At 25.6% G+C, this 19,424-nt stretch overlaps 1 protein-coding gene across 1 annotated transcript in view; it reads left to right on the top strand.

Moving 5' to 3' along the window:
* The first annotated feature begins 5,645 nt into the window (after window positions 1-5,645).
* LOC101236109 (uncharacterized) overlaps window positions 5,646-19,424 on the top strand; it is a 39,313-nt gene continuing 25,534 nt past the window's right edge. The window contains exons 1-6 of the mRNA XM_065793104.1: window positions 5,646-6,170; window positions 12,244-12,345; window positions 12,532-12,622; window positions 13,765-13,848; window positions 17,346-17,447; window positions 17,680-17,820. Coding sequence (XP_065649176.1) covers window positions 5,860-6,170; window positions 12,244-12,345; window positions 12,532-12,622; window positions 13,765-13,848; window positions 17,346-17,447; window positions 17,680-17,820 — 831 coding nt within the window. The 5' untranslated portion in view covers window positions 5,646-5,859. The remainder of the gene's footprint in view (window positions 6,171-12,243; window positions 12,346-12,531; window positions 12,623-13,764; window positions 13,849-17,345; window positions 17,448-17,679; window positions 17,821-19,424) is intronic.

Below are 19,424 nucleotides of genomic sequence, written 5' to 3'. Positions count from 1 at the left end.
AGTGGAATATTTGTAAAATTTTTAATTGAATTTATATTGATATTTAACACTTTTTGATGCCCTCTCGGTTTCCGATATTTTTTTCGGAGTTCCAGATCTAACCAACGGGGAGGTGGGGCATCGTAAATCTAAAATACTTATTGAATCAAATGTAACAAATATAGCTATTGTGAGTCGGCAAAAGATTATTTGTAAAATTTCAGGGCTGTACGATCAAAAGAATTGCTTCAAAAAGCGCTGTGAAGTTTTGGCCTCCACAAAAAATGCGGACTCGTCAGTGAGTGAATAGAAAGCTATAAAAAGGCCAAACAGCGTTGTGTAAATTGCCAAAATGCAAGAAGATTTTAAAAATTGGTGGTGGCTCAACAAAAGGACTTCATACACACATGTTGTCGGTGCATAATGTGAAGGTCGAAATTCCAACCCAACCTAATATCACCGGAGAATGCATACTAGATAAACCACCAAAAAGAAATTTAAATCACTAGTAGAATACTTTTCGATTTATGAAAGGGAAGCTAAAACACTTCGTGCTACACTTGCTCGTTTAACGGCGTCTGACGGGCTTTCATTTAATGTGATTTGTTCTTCAACAGACTTTCGTGCCGCTCTAACTGCTATGGGATTCAGAAATCTTCCAACGTCAGTAAATACAATTCGTAATCATGTAGTAGAGTACTGCAAAAAAATAAGATTAGGTCTGGTTCATCAAATCGAAGTAGCAAGAAAACGGAATTCAGTGAAGGAGAGAGATTTTCTTTGTCTTTTGATGAATAAACGTCATTTCGAAATTGTCGTTACATTAGTATAAACGCTCACGGTCAAAACTCTCAGTTCTGGATTTTAAGTTTAGTGCGAATAACAGGTTCAATACCAGCAGAAAAGTGCATTAAACTATTAGAAAAAAAACTTAAAGACCATAGTCTTGATCTACACAGCGACATTGCGGCTATAATGACGGATTGAGCTAATGTTATGAAAAAAGTTGGCAGGTTGCTGCTTGCTAACCAACAATTATGTTTTGCACACGGTATTCAACTTGCTGTAATTGATGTTCTTTATAAAAAGGGAGAATTCGATTCAAATTAGCCAGATTTTAACTATGTATTTTCTAACAGTGATTCATCCGAAAATGAGGACATTGAGGAAGATTTGTTGGACTACAATCATGAAAATTGAAGGCCTAAAATTGAACTAAAAAAGTTCATTATGGGCCAGTCATTAAAAAAGTACGCAAACTAATACTAAAATTTAGAAGATCACCTACCAAGAACGACATCTTACAAAAATATGTTAAGGCTGATTTTGGAAAACAACTGTCTTTATTAATGGACTGCAAGATACGGTGGAGCAGCCTTCTGTTAATACTTAAACAATTTTACAAAGTAAAAAATTGTATACAAAAATCATTTATTGATATTTATCCAGTGCAAGATAATTCTATAGCTCTGTCACATGATGAAGTGACAATATTATTAGAGATTATTACAACTTTAGTTCCCATTAAAGCAACGATTGAAGTAGTATGTCGTCGAGATTCTAACTTATTAACAGCTGACATTGCTATTAATTTCATGCTTATAAAATTAAAAGATGCTGACAATAATACAAGTAAAGAAATGCGTAGAGCTTTAATGACTTGCATGAATGAACGCAAAACCGATATGAGTGGACTTCTGCAATACCTGCATAACGGTCGAAGCCCCATTGAAGTCAATGAAGAAATAATTACTGTGCCTTCTTCATTTAAATGTCGAAAACTTTCGGTAGAGTTACTGGAAAGATTAGATACTTCCAATCTTGCTCTAATAAGAGCATCAGTTGAGTCTGACATGCTGGATTTGATTAAGGAGTCTGAAATGGCACCTGAGTCTGAAAGTAATACTTTAAGTATTGGAGAGGAACTTGATCGTGTTATTAAAGAAGGACAATCTTCAATACAACCAGTTAGACATGAAACATTGTCATCAAAAATTCTAAAAGAAATGACACTATTTGAAAATGGGGGCACGCGTGGCGATTATTTAGAAAGAGTTTATTCCTTTCTAATGACCGTGAAACCAACAAATGTCGTGGCTGAGCGGGCATTTTCTTCCGCTGGACTGTTCAATACAAAAATTCGTAACCGTTTGGGCGATGAAACTTTGGACGCGTTATGCTTCCTGAAGTCGCATTTTGAAGCACAAAAAACAAAATATATCTCTTTATTTCTAACATAATTTTTTGACATTAATTAACATGTGTAATTTAATTAACATGTTAAATTAAATTCATAAAATAAATATATTTTTAGTTAAATGTACTGTTTTTATTCTATTTGATACAATAACAGATGTTGTATCTATTTTACAATCCCGGGATCCCGGGATTGATATTTTTCAATCCCGGAATCCCGGGATTGAAAAAGACCTCCGGGATTGCAATCCCTAGTTATAACCAACACATATATGTTTTGATATCTTTTAAAAACTCCATAACCCAAAAGCGAAAAAATATATATATAGATTTACAACGAGGCTTTAATCGCGATCAGTCGCGCTAAGTGCTATAAAACTTTAAATGTGTTTTTCTCCTTTGGCTATAGAGGTTAGACTTTAATTTTTATCTGATGATACCTGAGACCTTGCAAATTAATACCCCATTGGTCGTTTTTTTGGTCCTCAAAATTGAGGTTGGAACCATTTTTGGATAACAATGTACAATAAAACTTTTTGCTGATGATTTAGAGTTATACAGTTCGTATCGCGATATGAATCATAGCCACGATTTAACTGTTGCTCTTGATAGAATAGTTATTTGGTCGGATACTTGGCAATTGCCAATTGCCAGCAAGAAATGTTTTGCACACAGAATAGCACTTTCTCCATTGCATAGTATTAGTTTTAATTACAAGTTAGGTGATTGTATTCTAGAATCTAGATTGGTCATCTAACCCAAAAGATCTTGGAGTAATTTTGGACTCTCGCCAAAACTACAAAAAACACATTGCCAGAGTCATTCATGTAGCAAATACTAGAGCATACCTAATCTTCAAATGCTTTAAAACTTGCAATCCTATTATATTAGTACGTGCATTTACCACTTAAATAAGACCAATTATTGAATATTGCTCTCCAGTTTGGTCGCCACACCAAACTATGTTAATTAAATCTATTGAAAATATTCAAAAACGATTCACAAAAAAAATTGCTAATATTAGTTGTTTAAGCTATTCTAGCCGTTTACAGTTGCTTGGTTTGGATTCTCTGGAACTCAGACGTTTAAAACATAATTTAGTCATGTTTCAAAATTATGCATAATTTGGTTTGCATAGATAAAAACTTGTTTTTCGAAATTAACAATAATAATTATACCCGAGGTCATACTTTTAGGATTCGAAATCAACGATTTCAACTCGACATTCGCAAATATTGTTTTTCTCGACGAATTGTAAATATATGGAATAATCTGACATCAGAAGCTGTAAATGCTAATAACATTTGTATTTTTAAAATAAAATAAAATTGTGCAATTTCGATAAACATTGTGTCTATAAAGTAAATGAATGAAATCTTGAATGTTTCTATTATAAACTATATTTGTTCCTATGTACTTTGTTTTCTTATTTAAGGGCATATTGTCAGTGTCTATTTATTGGACCAGTATGTCCTTTAGAACATGTATTTTTTTTAAAAACTTGTTCTAATAAATCTTCATTTATTTATTTAGATGTGATCTAGTTTGTCTTTAATACAAATATAGTTTTACAATCATTTTTTTGGCGACAAGTGTTTTTTGTTTTTTAATTCCACCAATTTAAAGTGCTTTTCATATTTATCGCTTTCGATATTCGAGTTAATAATAATAATAATTCGTAATTAATAGTTCGAAAAATATTTTCAGTTTAGTGACTTCATTTTTCCAATTTTTATTACTCCATTGCACAACGTATAATTTGTTCTAGTCTTTCAACTTTGTCGTGAAAATCCTTAATATTTGTGTTTCATACACTTCAAGATCTTTTATTGGTACCATAGTAAAATTTCAATCATAAAAACATGTTTAGAATTTTCAAAAAAGTATTACCTTCGCAGCTAAAAAAACAACGTGTTTTTACGCCATGATGTTTCAACACAAAAAAAAATTAATTATGATAGTTTAATAGTTTTTTAGATTTTTAATAAAGCTAAATAAATAAATCATTATTATTTTAAAAGATATTAGTATAATATATAATTAATTTAGTTACAGTAGAAATACTTCCTCAACATCCGTCACCAACATTCTTACCTCAAAACACATACCTGATTACAGGGATTGTGCCAGCTTTTTCGATTTTTGAGAAAGATAACTTTGTAAATATTTTAAACAATGTAAAGTTTCCAATCCCCTAAAAATGAAGGGGTTATAATTATTACAAATTCATACCTTTTGAACTCTAAAATATTATTAAATGAAATTTTAAAATTTATTGATGAATATAGATTTAGTTGAAAATAGCGATACTATAAGACTGAGTAAATTATTGTCTACTTGGGGAGTTCAAGTATCGGGCTTTTGCTATTCTTAGGCTACAATCACAGCAATTTTTGCAAAGCATTCTCATTTAATATAACCATAAATACATCCAAGTCTAAAGTTTATATTAATTAGTTAAGTAATAAATAATTACGTTTAATTATTTTTGTTATTTAACTCAAAGTCCATTAAATTATTAATTTAAAATGTTTTATAAAATGTTCAATAATATATTTCTATAATGTAATTATCAACATGAAAAAAATCTAAATTGCTTTTTAAGAGCTTTGAAATTTTACAGCGCTACACTTATAACACTTTTGTGTTATTTTCAGTTTAGCGATTATTCTTTCTTGTTTTTTGCTACTCACGCTATATTTTGAACAGATTTAGACACAAATGCCCTAAAGTATTTTCTTTTTAAAGTTATGTGCCTAATGTCTTCTAAACATTTTAACGTAAATAACGTTTAGTAAACGTTTAAAAAACGTTTAAACAACATTTAGAGTGTAATTTTAAAAATAAATGCTCGTAGGGTGTTGTCTAAAACTGGTTTTAAAGCTGTCGTAAACCATTATAAATGTATGTATCAAAAACTGCTAAAAGAATCGGCAAAGTTGTTTAATAAGAGATTTTATCTTAAGTGGATTATAGAAGAGCTTGCTATAACATTGTTATATTGGACCAATTAACTCGATGCATAGTTTTTTTTTTAAGTTCAACGTCGTCTATGATTTTGCACGGGCATGATTTTGACAGGTAAGTCTCATCATCACGTTGTTTTTTTCTTCTTCGTTTTTTCTTTTTTATATCTCCTTTTTCTTTTTTCTTCTTTTTCTTCTTTTTCTTTTTCTTCTTTTTCTTCTTCGTCTGCTTCTTAATCTTTATCTCTTTTTGCTTCTTTTTTTTTCTTCTCCTGCTTCTTCTTTTTCTTCTTTTCCTGTTGTTTTTTTTTTACTTCTTCTTCTTCTTAATTTTCTTCTTCTTCTTCTTGAGTTTAAAATTAAAAACTCAAAAAATGCTTCATTTGTTTCAAAAGAAGCAAGATGTAGTTACCTATAGCCCGCTTGATATCTTTTTGAATCCTCAGGTAAGCTTTTTAGATAATCCAAAGCTTCATCTTCCTTCTTGCTCCATCTCCCCCTCCTGATCGCATTCGCATTTTACCGCTTTGTTAATACATGATTACAATATTTTGTTATTACTTTTTTTAATGTTGATAAACCGATTACTTAGTTTAGTAGTAAAAACTTGTAATGCTTTACTAATAAATTAAAATTATAGTAATAATATTGCTATAATTTGAATTTAGAGAAAATAAACTGTGTTAATAACTAAATAAAGTAATAATATTCATGTGTCATGGAATGTAATTCAGTTACTGTAACTTCAAAAGAATCGGTACTTCAACTAAAACCAGAGGCTCTCAGTAAAGAGCTTCTATCAAAAGAACAACGTAATGTGTTATTAAAGGTAATATTTAAAGAACACTCTTATTCACATCCTTATCAGTCTCTTTTTCAAATAAATGAAGAAAAATACGACAGTAAGAATATCAGTATACCCCCTTACTCAGTTTTGAAAGTTTCAACAACCATTTGGAATGATGATGACGGAGAGGATGAAATTGATATTGAAAAAGATTATTATCCTTCTGCAATTTCAACAGTTAGGTCAGTTTTTTAATTTCTTAAGCTTATTATTAATGTCAATTTTTCTTTTTAACTTATTATATTCATCTTTTGATAGTATTTTATTCTTACCCTTTATCACCTCTAATTAACAACATTGTTAACTTGTGGTTATAAAAAAAGTAACACATTCTTACTTCTTTATAAATAGAAAATATAACTTATTTATTTTCTAATTAAGCCAGTCTCTATTGGCGACAGTTATTATAAACAAAAGTTAAATTAGGTATAAAATTTTTTGATGATTTTTTAGGAATTTCAGATAATGCAATTTTTTTTATTATAGCTATTCAAAAAAAAAGAACATTATTAAAAAAAATCTGCAGATTTAATTTACTTTGTAAAGTAATTAAAGAACAATGAAAAAATCAAAAAATAAAACCTTTAAAAAAAAATTTACATTTAAAAGAAAGTGAATCTGTTGTTTTCATATGTTTCGTTATTTGCCTAACGTTTTAATTTATAATCATTTATTAATATCTTTTTTAACCTGTTTAACAGGTTAAAAACGAATACTAGATTATAACTGTGTTACAATTTAGAATTGATGTTGTGTTTTTCACCTTTTAGAACCAGTAATTAATGATCTTTTTTTACTTGTTGTTTACTTATAATAATGATAATAATAATAATAACAATAATAATGATAATAATAATAATAATAATAATAATAATAATAATAATAATAATAATAATAGCAATAACAATAATAACAATAATAATAATGATAAAAAAAAAAATCATAATTCTATTGATTGTAGTAAAAATAATTGATTAATAAAAAAGAATATATATATAAAAATAATAGTAATATAAAATAATATAATAATGAGTAAATTAATTATAAGTATTTAGTTATAAATACTTATAATTAATTTACTTATAATTAATTTACTTATAATTATATTTAATTATAAGTATTCTCGAAGATGAAAAAAAGATTAGTTCAGTTTTTTTTGCATATTGGACATATTAGGTTAGCATTTAACCAGTTTAAAATCATAATTCTATTGATTGTAGTAAAAATAATTGATTAATAAAAAAGAATATATATATAAAAATAATAGTAATATAAAATAATATAATAATGAGTAAATTAATTATAAGTATTTAGTTATAAATACTTATAATTAATTTACTTATAATTAATTTACTTATAATTATATTTAATTATAAGTATTCTCGAAGATGAAAAAAATATTAGTTCAGTTTTTTTTGCATATTGGACATATTAGGTTAGCATTTAACCAGTGAACAGTACCTTTTAGATCCAAATTTATGTTTTTACATAGATTTAACTGCTATCTGCAAAAGAAAGTATTCAAATAAAAGTATTTACATTTATACACAATACGACTCAATACAGAAAATGAGTGTCTTCCAAGGATTTTGTATAAAAAACAATGAAGTACACAAAGATTTAACATAAAGTAATTATAACTTAAAAAAACAGAACAAGAAAAGTGGACAAAAGTCTAACTTTTGCAATGGGATAAAGTTGTACAGCAAATTGCCAAATAAATTTAAATTCTCAGGAAGGGATTCAAGAATCAAGTCGTGAAGCTTTTTTAAAGAAAAAGGATCTTTATAAAAAAGACATAAAGTGTTATGTACTATTTTTTACACTGATTTTAAATGGGTGTAAACAGGCTTTTCATAACAATAAAAAAAAAAGTAACATTACACATAGTTTTTAAGTAAATGATTCAGAATTAGAGGAAAATGTTTATATAAATAGATGAAATTTTTTCTCATGAAGATTTTATTCAGTTATAAGTTTCTAGTTTTTTTTAGTATTCATATGTTAACAATGTGAAAATAACAGCCAGTCAATGGTCAACAACTGCCCAAAATGACTAAAATTGCTAGTTTAACCTCCCCATATGAATTTTTGCTGGTCCCTGGTTGAGCGGTTGAAAAAAAAAATCAGAGTTTTGAAAAACAATGTTTGACTACAATCAGAGGGTAATTTGGAAAATGCATATTCTAAAATTTCATAAAAGCATTTAAATTTTGAAAATGAGTTTAAAATAGTTTTATTGTTTACAATATGCTACTTTTATTTGCTTTGCTGACAAATATTATATATGAAATAAACTCAATCTAATAATTTTTTTGCCTCGATCTATTAATTTTTTTTGCTTAATTTAGATTACTTTCATATTAATGGTGGTAAAAATTATTTTAATAATAATTTACTAATATATAATAATGCTGTACTTAACTAAAAACATTTTTTTAAACTGTACTTAGTCACTTTTTTTTTTTTTTTTTTAAATCTTATTTTTTCATATGTTTTTGCTGCAAATTGCAATAAATGAATGAAAAATTTATAGATAAGTTTAAAATTACTAATTGCATATTTGCACTTTTTTTTTCTACAATAGAATTTTTAGAAAATATATAGATATTTATTAAAATCTGGTTTTATGTAGCATTAGTAATTTTTTTATTAGTGTTTCATAAAACAATAATAACTGCGCCCTAGAGTTAATAACATTATTGTTAAGTAATTATATCTGCTCATTAAATTGTTTAAAATACTTTAATGAGCAGAAATATAAAATATGAAATTATTTTTTTTAAACAATTGTCGACATCAAAGATTTAAGTTCTTATTTTATTATTTGAAATAAATGCATATAACTAAAAACATATTTTCCTCTAACTGTACTTTTTTTTTTTTTTTAAATTTAATGTTATAATACTGATAATATTTAACTTGAAGTATTTAATGTCAATCTTTTCATTTATTTTTCTCATAGCTTTTCCTGCCATTTGCAAAATCATTGGAATGAATAAATTATTTTTAAATAAGTTTTAAATGATCAATAATGCGTTTGTACTTTTTTTTCTTCTATTTATTGGAGAATCAAGTTTAAAACTTTGTTTAATATAACATAAGTAGTTATAGTAGCATTTCTCAAGATGATTTCTTTTATAATTCAGTTTAAATTTTTTAGATACTTTATAAAAATTGTTTTGATATTAAAAAAGATAATTTAGAATTAAATTATTTGGATGTTATCAAACTTCTTTTTTAAGTGAATAAAAACTGTGCGCGCGAGATTTATTTTAAGTGAACAAAAACTGTGCGAGCGAGATTTATTTTAAGTGAATAAAAACTGTGGGAGCGAGATTTATTTTAAGTGAATAAAAACTGTGCGCACGAGATTTTTTTTCAACTTTTACCAACAGCTGGTAATATGAATGTTAGTTATTTGCGTTTCCATTTAAAAAATTGATTTTATTTAAAATTATTGTTTTTAAAAAAATACAAATTTGTTAATTTCTAAGCATAAAGTTATTTATATATATATATATATATATATATATATATATATATATATATATATATATATATATATATATATATATATATATATATATATATATCAGGCCTTCCCAGGAGAGGCGTGCGGTTGCACGCCTTGAGTGAACACGGATATTTTTTTTTTTGTGGATAACTCGGCCACGCTTTTTTAGCATATATTAAAAATAACGCATTTTTAAAAAGACGCTGAAAAAATCAAATTAAATTCGTTGTATTATTTTGTAATTTTTTAAATAATTTATTCTTTTCATTAATAAGGAAATAATAACATAAAAATAATATATATAAATATATTTTTTTTGAATTTTTTTTTCTTATAACAAATTTTTATTTTTTTATTTTACATTTTTTTTTTTTGAATTTTACATTTTTTCGCATAAGTATGTCTTTTTACAAAAAATAACTTCTAAGTTCTAGAAGAATTATTATCTACAAGGTTCTTGATAAGTATATGAATGTTTAGCTCATTCGGTTAAGACATTTCAAAGCGCCGCGGAGACCCGGGTTCGCATCCCGCGTCGGCAGAGCATATTTTTCAAAATTGATTAAAAAAGTTTTCGGTCACATTTTCTGTTTATTTTTTTGACTTGTCTCAAATATCGTTGCTGAAAAAATCAACACCTAAAAATATATTATAAATAATTATAATATAAATAAATATAAATAAATAAATTTTTTTTTTAATGTTTACTAGACATAAAAAAAAAAATTGTAATAAGAAAAAAAAAATTTTTATAAATAAGTATAAATATGTATATTTCATTTTTATGTTCATATTTTTATATTAATAATAAGAATAAATTATGAATAAAAATAATAAAATAATACGACAATTTAGTTAGGTTTTTTCAGCGCCTTTTTAAAAATGCGTCATTAATATATGCTAAAAAACCGTGGCCAAACTCTCAAAAAAAATATATATATATATGCGTGGTCACTCAAAGCGACCGACCGCACGCCTCTCCTGGGAAGGCCTGTATATATATATATATATATATATATATATATATATATATATATATATATATATATATATATATATATATATATATATATATATATATATATAAGTTCAGTCATGAATAGCTATTACTAAGATAATTAAAAAAAAGTAAAAATTTTGAATGTATAAAAAAACATTTAACCGGTTGTATTGACTGTTTGATTTATTATTTTCCACGCAAATGTTAAAGAGCTCGTGATTATTTTTAAACTTTAAACCAGGGATGCAGAGTCCCAAAAAGGAATCCGGATTTGAAAGTCACAAAAAGATTACTTTATCCTAGTTTTTGGTATCCAGGAGCTCTAAAAATATAAATAAGTTTATGGACTACTAATAGGAAAAAAGTTAAGACTTTTAGGTTAGAGGAACAATTATTTTTTGAGCCCGGAGTCCTTAAGTATAATGGCAAGGACTCCGGGACTCCAGGACTCCGGGCTTAAAAACAATAAGTTTCAAATCTTTAAATCTCATGAATTTTTTTCTTGTCGCAGATCAAGTCAACAAACATGTTTAGAGCTTCTGGACACTACAGACTTGGAAAAAGTAGAGATATAAAGCCGGAGTCCTTTTGGAACTCTGCATCCCTGCTATAAACTTTGATTAAAATTCTCAGGGTTCAATCAATCTTATCAATCAGCATTCTTGAGATATTCAGATTTCAATTTAGCTGATCTATGTCTATTCAACATTTTTAGATTTTTTGACATTAAATATCTATATTTACTGAATGGAATGATGTATCAAATTGAAATTTGTACAAATGTTATTGTATTTTTTGTCTTTCTAAAGTACAGCCTTTTATTTTATTTGTAGCAAAATTAACAAAATTACTTACTCAGTTTCCTTTCACTAGAATCAATTCTCTTCAAAAACTTCAAGTCAGAATTTCACTTTGGTCCAAATCATATTAGTATCTTTAACTGAGCAGTTTATACTGTCCTTCACAGTAAATTGTTCTTTAAAGTAGTAAAAAATAAGATAGTAGATGTCATCACCGTTGGTAGCAAGTCTTGCTGAAGTTAATTGGTTGGTGGCCTTGCCAACTAGCAAAATATTAGTAGAGTTTCTTGTTGTAGCTTTCACTATGTACTAACTGCAGAAAAAAAAAAAGTATAAATCAAAATGTTGTTATAGTATTCTTTGTGAATTGTTCAATGTTTATTTTATTTTAAAACAACAACAACCGTTTTAAGGTTTCAATATATTGATAAATTAATGGCAATGTATTAAACACTAATCAATTTAACAAACAAAAGTTTAACTTGCACAATTTTTTAATGTTGAAATCCTATTTACTCATAAAGTTGATTTTGTATGTAGTATAACTAAGTAAGGTTTCTAGAGATTGGTTAGGAAACACTTTGAATTTTTACGATGTGGTACTGGACCACCCTTTTTTTAACTCGTTCTTATTGTATCTTGTTTTGAAAATTAAGTTTCTCATTTATTGTTTTTTAATATTTCTTGATTTAATGATCAATATTTTTTTAAGTATTGAATTGAATTTGTTTAAAGTAAATTCATATTTAATGTTTTCTGATTGTCAAAACATTAATAAAACTTAAATTTTTTCAAGTTTTGCAAAGCAAATATAATTGTTCGAAACACAATATTTTATCAAGAGCAGTGGTATTGTATTTTTGTGTCCCTTTGGTTATCATATTAAATTCTCTAAAATCTTGTGGACTTCAATAATATATGAAATTAATCTTTTTTAGATATGACATCAGCAAAGCTAGAGTTGTTATGGATGAAGTAGATGTTTATTTAAATTCTTTATGGAAAGATATAAATAAAGACGAAGACAAAAAGATTGTGAGGTATCCTTCATATTAATTTAGTTTTTTATATTTTTATTGCTATAAAGTAGAATACTAAAAACTGGGATAGTTTTACCACAACTAAACTTATGTATTATTTATCATGGTGACAGTTAAATCAACCATGATAACATTTATAACTCGTATTAGGAAATGTATACTTTTGTTTATAAATTTTACACACAGAAATTGCACATGCCGTGAGCAGACCGAGTTGTTTGACTGCATCTATAAAACCATCAATAATTATCAGCTTGCCAAGTTAACTTATGAGAAGGTATTCTATATATATATACTTAGTTATTATCAGCTTGCTAAGTTGACTTAATAGAAGGTATTCTAAAATGAACTTTAGAGCTTTAAAAACAAGATAAATATATTTCTATTTATGTTAAATTCATTTAATACATTATATATCATGTTATTACATTATATATGAAAATCTTGTTATATTAAGTTTGGTTTTTAAAATTTGCATTTAAAGTTATAAATTTTTTATTAAAAAGAATTTTAAAGAAATTAAAATGTTTTTTAAGTTCTTTTATCAAATTCAATCCATATTTCCTCCAAATTTATATATATATATATATATATATATATATATATATATATATATATATATATATATATATATATATATATATATATATATATATATATATATATATATATATATATATATAAAATTGATTTTTGACCAGATTAAATAAAATTATCTACATAATTTTTTCTGCTAAAAGTTTTATGCGCTTTGCAATCATTAGGTGAAAAATACATTGTTTTTTTCGTTAAAAAAATATACTTTTAATAAACATCATGGTGTTAACAATTATAAAACTGTTACTATTTGCAAGCGGTTTGGTTTTTTAATCTTTGGGCTTGTGGTTGTCAAGCAAGAACTTGTTTTCATGATGGCGCTATTATTATTTCTATATTATTTCTGCTTTTTTTATTTAATAATCTTTGCGAACCTTTGCATGATATTATGCAAAACAATGTATCTTTTACCTGATGATTGCAAAACGCATAAAACTTTTAGTAGTAAAAATTTTGTATTTATTTTTATTTAATCTTGTCAAAAAATCAGTTACATTATTGTATATAACTCTGATATCATTCATCGAGCACTCTTGCTGAATATATGCACACAACAAAATTACATTTATATATATTTTTATTTATATTTATATAAATTTATTTTATATATATTTATTTATTTATACATAATAAGTATATATATATATATATATATATATATATATATATATATATATATATATATATATATATATATATATATATATATATAAATATATATATATATATATATATATATATATATATATATATATATATATATATATATATATATATATATATATTTGTTCACTTAAATAAGCATAAATTTGTTCATTAAAGCATGCAAATGAACCTGTTTTGAGAAGACTGGCATTAGATAAAGCAACAAAGAGAGTTCACAAATCATTTAGTCATGTTTTTTGGGTAAGTGAAATTTATTTAAATTTTTTATTTTAATTAAAAGTTTCATAATTTGGTAATAAAACTATATTATATATTATACTGCACATATTATACTACAAACTTCACACAAATTTCAAATAGGATTTTAATATTAGTACTACTATTATTATATGATAGTATTATTGATATGAGTTTTCAATTTTCAATTGGTGAATTAAAAATATAGAATTTTTTTTTTCTCTTTTAAATACCCTTTTTAATATAATGTTTTTTCTCTATGTTTTTTATTAGAATAATAGTTTCTTTTGAATGAAAATATAGGGAAATTGACTATATAAAAGCTTATATAAATTTTTACAGAAACATTTTAAAGAAAATAATTTAAAAATTGAATTTAATTCCTGCATAAACAGTGAACTTATTGTTAAAGATACTGGCAGATAAAAGGTGTGAATAGATTGCACATTTAGTTGATATAAGTTTGTATTTTCATCAAAATTTTGTTTCAAGTAACAAATTTCATTGCTGTAAATAACAAACCAATTATCTTAAAAATAAAAAAATAAAACCAGTTCAAAGGTTATACAGCAAATAAAAATACTTTTAAAGTAGCCTAAATATATAAAAAAAAGGCATCTACACTTCATTATACACTTTTTTTAAAAATCATTGCATGCAGTTCAAAAAGCATATTATTGATTTTTAATATAAAATATTGTGTTATGCAAATGTAACATGCTCTTAAAGTAATCAACCAATATCATAATACTGTTAAATATAGATGGGAGCCAATTCACAATGAAATACAATAGATAGGATCAAATTAGCATTGAAATTACAATAGATGGGATTGAATTCACAATGACATCACAATAGATGGCAGCAATTTTGCAATAATTGAGTAATTATAAATTTATTAAATATTTAATCGAAGGATTGCATAAATAACTTACAAGTTTTATTTTTATCTATATAAGATTTTTATATAGATAAAAATAGAACTTATATTCGTAGAGTTGTACAAGTGCTTCTTAAAGAAGCACTTGTACTTTTATATATATTTACACCACTGTGCTTTAGGTTAAAACTTTTCATGAAATACGATTTAGTTTTAACTAAATTGTGTTCATTTCACATTAAAAAAATTTTGTTTATTAAAGTATTGTTTCAAAAATTATTTATTGCGTGAAGAACATACATAGTCTGTAGGCAATAGTATTTGAAAGAATGTAGCAGTTAAACTTTCTTTAAGTATATAAAAAGTTTATGAATGTAGCAGTTGAACTTTCTTTAAGTATATATTAAGTTTATGAATGTAGCAGTTGAACTTTCTTTAAGTATATATTAAGTTTATGAATGTAGCAGTTGAACTTTCTTTAAGTATATATTAAGTTTATGAATGTAGCAGTTGAACTTTCTTTAAGTATATATTAAGTTTATGAATGTAGCAGTTGAACTTTCTTTAAGTATATATTAAGTTTATGAATGTAGCTGTTGAACTTTCTTTAAGTATATATTAAGTTTATGAATGTAGCAGTTGAACTTTCTTTAAGTATATATGAAGTTTACAAATGTAGCAGTTGAACTTTCTTTAAGTATATATTAAGTTTATGAATGTAGCAGTTGAACTTTCTCTAGGTATATAAAGTGTTTATGAATTAATGACCCTTTTAGTATTCAAGTTATTTTTTTGACACAAGTTTTTCAAGACAACCAACATTTTCATAGGTTTTTAGATTATAGAAAGAATGTTGACTAATAATCATTTTTACTGATAATTCATATTTAGATTAAGAAAATAAGACCATTTGGGGTAATCTTTTTTTTTGTGAACATAACAAGTTAAAAGTGTTTGAATTTTAAGGTAATTGGGGCTAATGGTCTTATTCCCTGTTAATCTTAGATCAATACAATATGTTCAAAAATTTATGAGCTGAAGATCTCAAAATAGCTAAAAATAAGACTTTTTAAGTGAATAGACATATTTTTAGAAATATTTAAATTTAGAAAAATACTACAGTTAGCTAAGACTTTTTAGCTTTTTTCAGATTTTTATCAAAGTTGAGGAGGTCATATTTATTTTCTAATATGGTACAAATTAATAAAAACCACTATTTGAATGACATAACTGTTTAATATAGTTCTCAAATAAAATTAGATGCTTGTTGATATTTCGAAAAAAATTATAATTCCTTAAAACAGTCTGTTTTTATCATTCATAATCTCAGTCTGCCTCTCCATTGTTTTCTTAAGGCTATAATTTCAAACCGTTGCACTTGTAAGTCTGAGAGTAGTTTTTACCTATGTGCATAATGCAGATAAGAAGATGTAAAAGTCAGGAAAATTAGAGTGTCCCACAAATGTTCCCTCAAATTGGTTGAAAATTTATTGGTTAAAAATTAAAAATAATTTGGTTGAAATATAATAAACTTGCAATGAAAATATAGTAAACTGTGAACTGACCCTTTTAATTGTTTTAATGCATTTTTATGGTTTGAAATTAATGTGTCTATTGCTAATATTGTAGTTTACAAAATAATGTTTATTAGCAATGTGTCTATTGCTAATAAACATTATTTTGTAAACTACAATCCATAGGGTCTTTACTTCATTAAACAAAATCATTGAAAAAATTGATACTAAAAATAAAGCAATTGTTTTCTAATAGCAAGTATGGGGTAACTTAATACAGCATTAGGGGGCTCTAAAACTGTAGAATAGTACTCCAAAGTTATTTATTGACGCTTAAGAATGACATTTATAGCAATATATTATCTGGTATTCTGAAATGTAATTTAGACCATTGGATACAATATTTGGGTTATAATTATTAATTTGTTTATCTTTTAAGTAAAAATCTGCCTTCTTTACTTATTTTTTTAATGATGCTCATCATGTGTATCAAGGTACTTCATGAGTAGGGTATCTTGATACAAATTTCTAATTTTTCTTTGTATAGCCTCACAAGTTTAACATGTTATATTTTGGTAATTTATAAATTTAATTTTGTAGGTAACTATTTATTCTATGAATAATTCTAAACTAATCGCCTAAAAAAAGGTGTGTTAAAAAAATTGCCCCACTCTCCCCTAAATAAAAAAATAGTTAACGAAAAATGGTAAAACAGTATAAAAAAGTAAAATAATTCAAAATGATAAATACATTTTTACAATTATATGTTTTATCTGCTCTACTCGATATTTTCACAATTATATGTTTTATCTGCTCTAATCGATATTGATTTGTTGGACTACTTTACTTATTACTTCAAGCTGATAAAAGTTAAGAACATTACACCAGCCGCATTCTCTACTCAGAAAATTTTATATAAAAATTATTTATTGCTATCAAAGCCCATTACTTTTTATTTCATTACCATGTTTCCCATTACTTTGTGGTAAGAATACTTTATGCATAACCTGTTTTTAAAATTTTTTTAAATTTATAGTATTTTATTACTATAAATTTAAAAATTATTTAGTATTTTTTATTACTTTATTAATATTTTTTTAAATTAGAACCCAAAGCATATTGCTTGGCTTCATGGAGTTCTGTTGGATGGTTTAGGATCATCTTTATTTCTTTGTTACCTAGAGATACTGCAGTCATTAAGAAGAAAGGTAAATATTGTTAATAATAAAAATTTTAAATTAAAAAAAAAAGGTTTATAAAATCAATTCATCATCATCATCATCATCATCATCATCATCATCATCATCATCATCATCATCATCATCATCATCATCATCATCATCATCATCATCATCATCATCATCATCATCATCATCATCCTTATCATCATTTTTTATTTTATTTACACTCACTTTTTTTTTTTGTATTTTTATTGCTTAGGAACCAGAGTTAATTGAAAGAACCTTATTAGAAGATAAAACTGCTACTGAAAAAGAGCGTTCTGCTGGCCTACCCAATTTGTCTGCAAAACTCAAAAAGAGTTGGGAGCCTTCAGTTGGTTTATCCACAAAGATAAATATGGTGATTTTAATAATTTCAGCTTTTATAAAATTTATCATATTCAATTGCTAGTGACCTACAATGTCAATTTTTCAAAATAATAATGATTTTCTTGGTTTGAAAAAGAAGTTAAGTTGATAGATGTTCAGAAGTACTTATGCAATTTATTGTGCTACAAAACTAATGAAACATTTTTCAACAAATATTGTTCTCTTATAATAAAAAAAATGAATGCAAAATTAAAAAAAAAAATGAAAAAATTAATCTAATAATCTAAATCATTGCACATTACAACAGCTACAAGTTCTCTGGCAATACCTAATCCTAGGATCTAGACAATTATTATTATTAGCAGTCTAACCATCCATGTACTCTTTTTGTTTAAGAATTTTCCAAAATTTCTCAATTAGACAAGGTTCTGACATGTTTGCTGGATCATATATTTTTTAATTGTATCTTTTGACAATCAGGGACTGATTTAGCATTATGTGATTAATCAGTCCAAAATACATACTCACAGCTTGTGAGACATTCTATGTTATAGAATGGGACTAACTACTTGCTTAAACACTTGTTGAAGTACACTACTTGATTGATACCAACTCCTATGGATCTAATGTGGATTTTACTCATGTCTTTCGATAAAGTAATGAGTCAAGAACTTTTGAAACATACAATTGTTAAATGCTTTACATCATTAGGTATTTGAGTCCAACCATTTAAATTCATAACTTGTAAGGAGTGAATTGTAATTTTCACTTTCAGAAGAGTTGCAAGTCACTATACAGGAGTTTTTTGTATGGTTATAACATAAAATAGACTTCTTTTCATTCACCCATATTCCACAAATGGTTTTGTGGCTACATTTGAACATTTTCTTAGCAAATTTTTTACTTTGTGGTTGATCATTTTCTAAATTTGAATTCTTTATCGGAGTGTTTATTAGAGGTAATTCACCCTTTATTTTTGTCTCTTAAATTGTTTTTCTAATTCTTGGGATTAGATAATCGATAAAACGAATTCCTACGGGAAAAAAAAATTAATACTCAAAGATATAGTAGTTTTTTTACTTATTAACTAATAGTTTTTGTACTTATTTTTATTTGACATAAGTTAGATTTATATCAAAAATTTGGTTCTTTGAGACTTATTTTAACTGTGAGCTTTATTAAATAAACAAGTCAAAATCATTTTAACCAAATAATGTATTCCAAAATAAAAAGAAATATATTTAATTTATTCTGCTAAACAAATACTTCTAACAGAAAGGTATTTCTAGAATCTCTGTTATGCAGTTGGTAAATGTGAAAATTATTAAAAAGATGTAAGATTACATGTATAACTTCAGTACAGAGAAGCTATTCCACACCATCCAATTATTTACAGCTAATATTGTTTAAAAAAAACTAATTAAATAATTTATATAGACTTATAATTTATAAATAAGACTATATAGGCCTTTGCGTAATAGGGTGTGTCGAGTTTTTTTTTTAATTTCAAAAATGGCAAGGTTACCTTTGGTGAAGAATTTTATGGAGATTCCGAATCTGCAAAAAAAAATTTAAAAAAATGTCTTGCTGGGTGGGTCAGCGTTGTTTTGAATGGAAAAATGAATAAAATGTGAC

This window comes from Hydra vulgaris, chromosome 03 (genome assembly GCF_038396675.1).
Source record: "Hydra vulgaris chromosome 03, alternate assembly HydraT2T_AEP".
Lineage (NCBI taxonomy): Eukaryota > Metazoa > Cnidaria > Hydrozoa > Anthoathecata > Hydridae > Hydra > Hydra vulgaris.
This window is presented reverse-complemented; position numbering and strand designations above follow the sequence as displayed.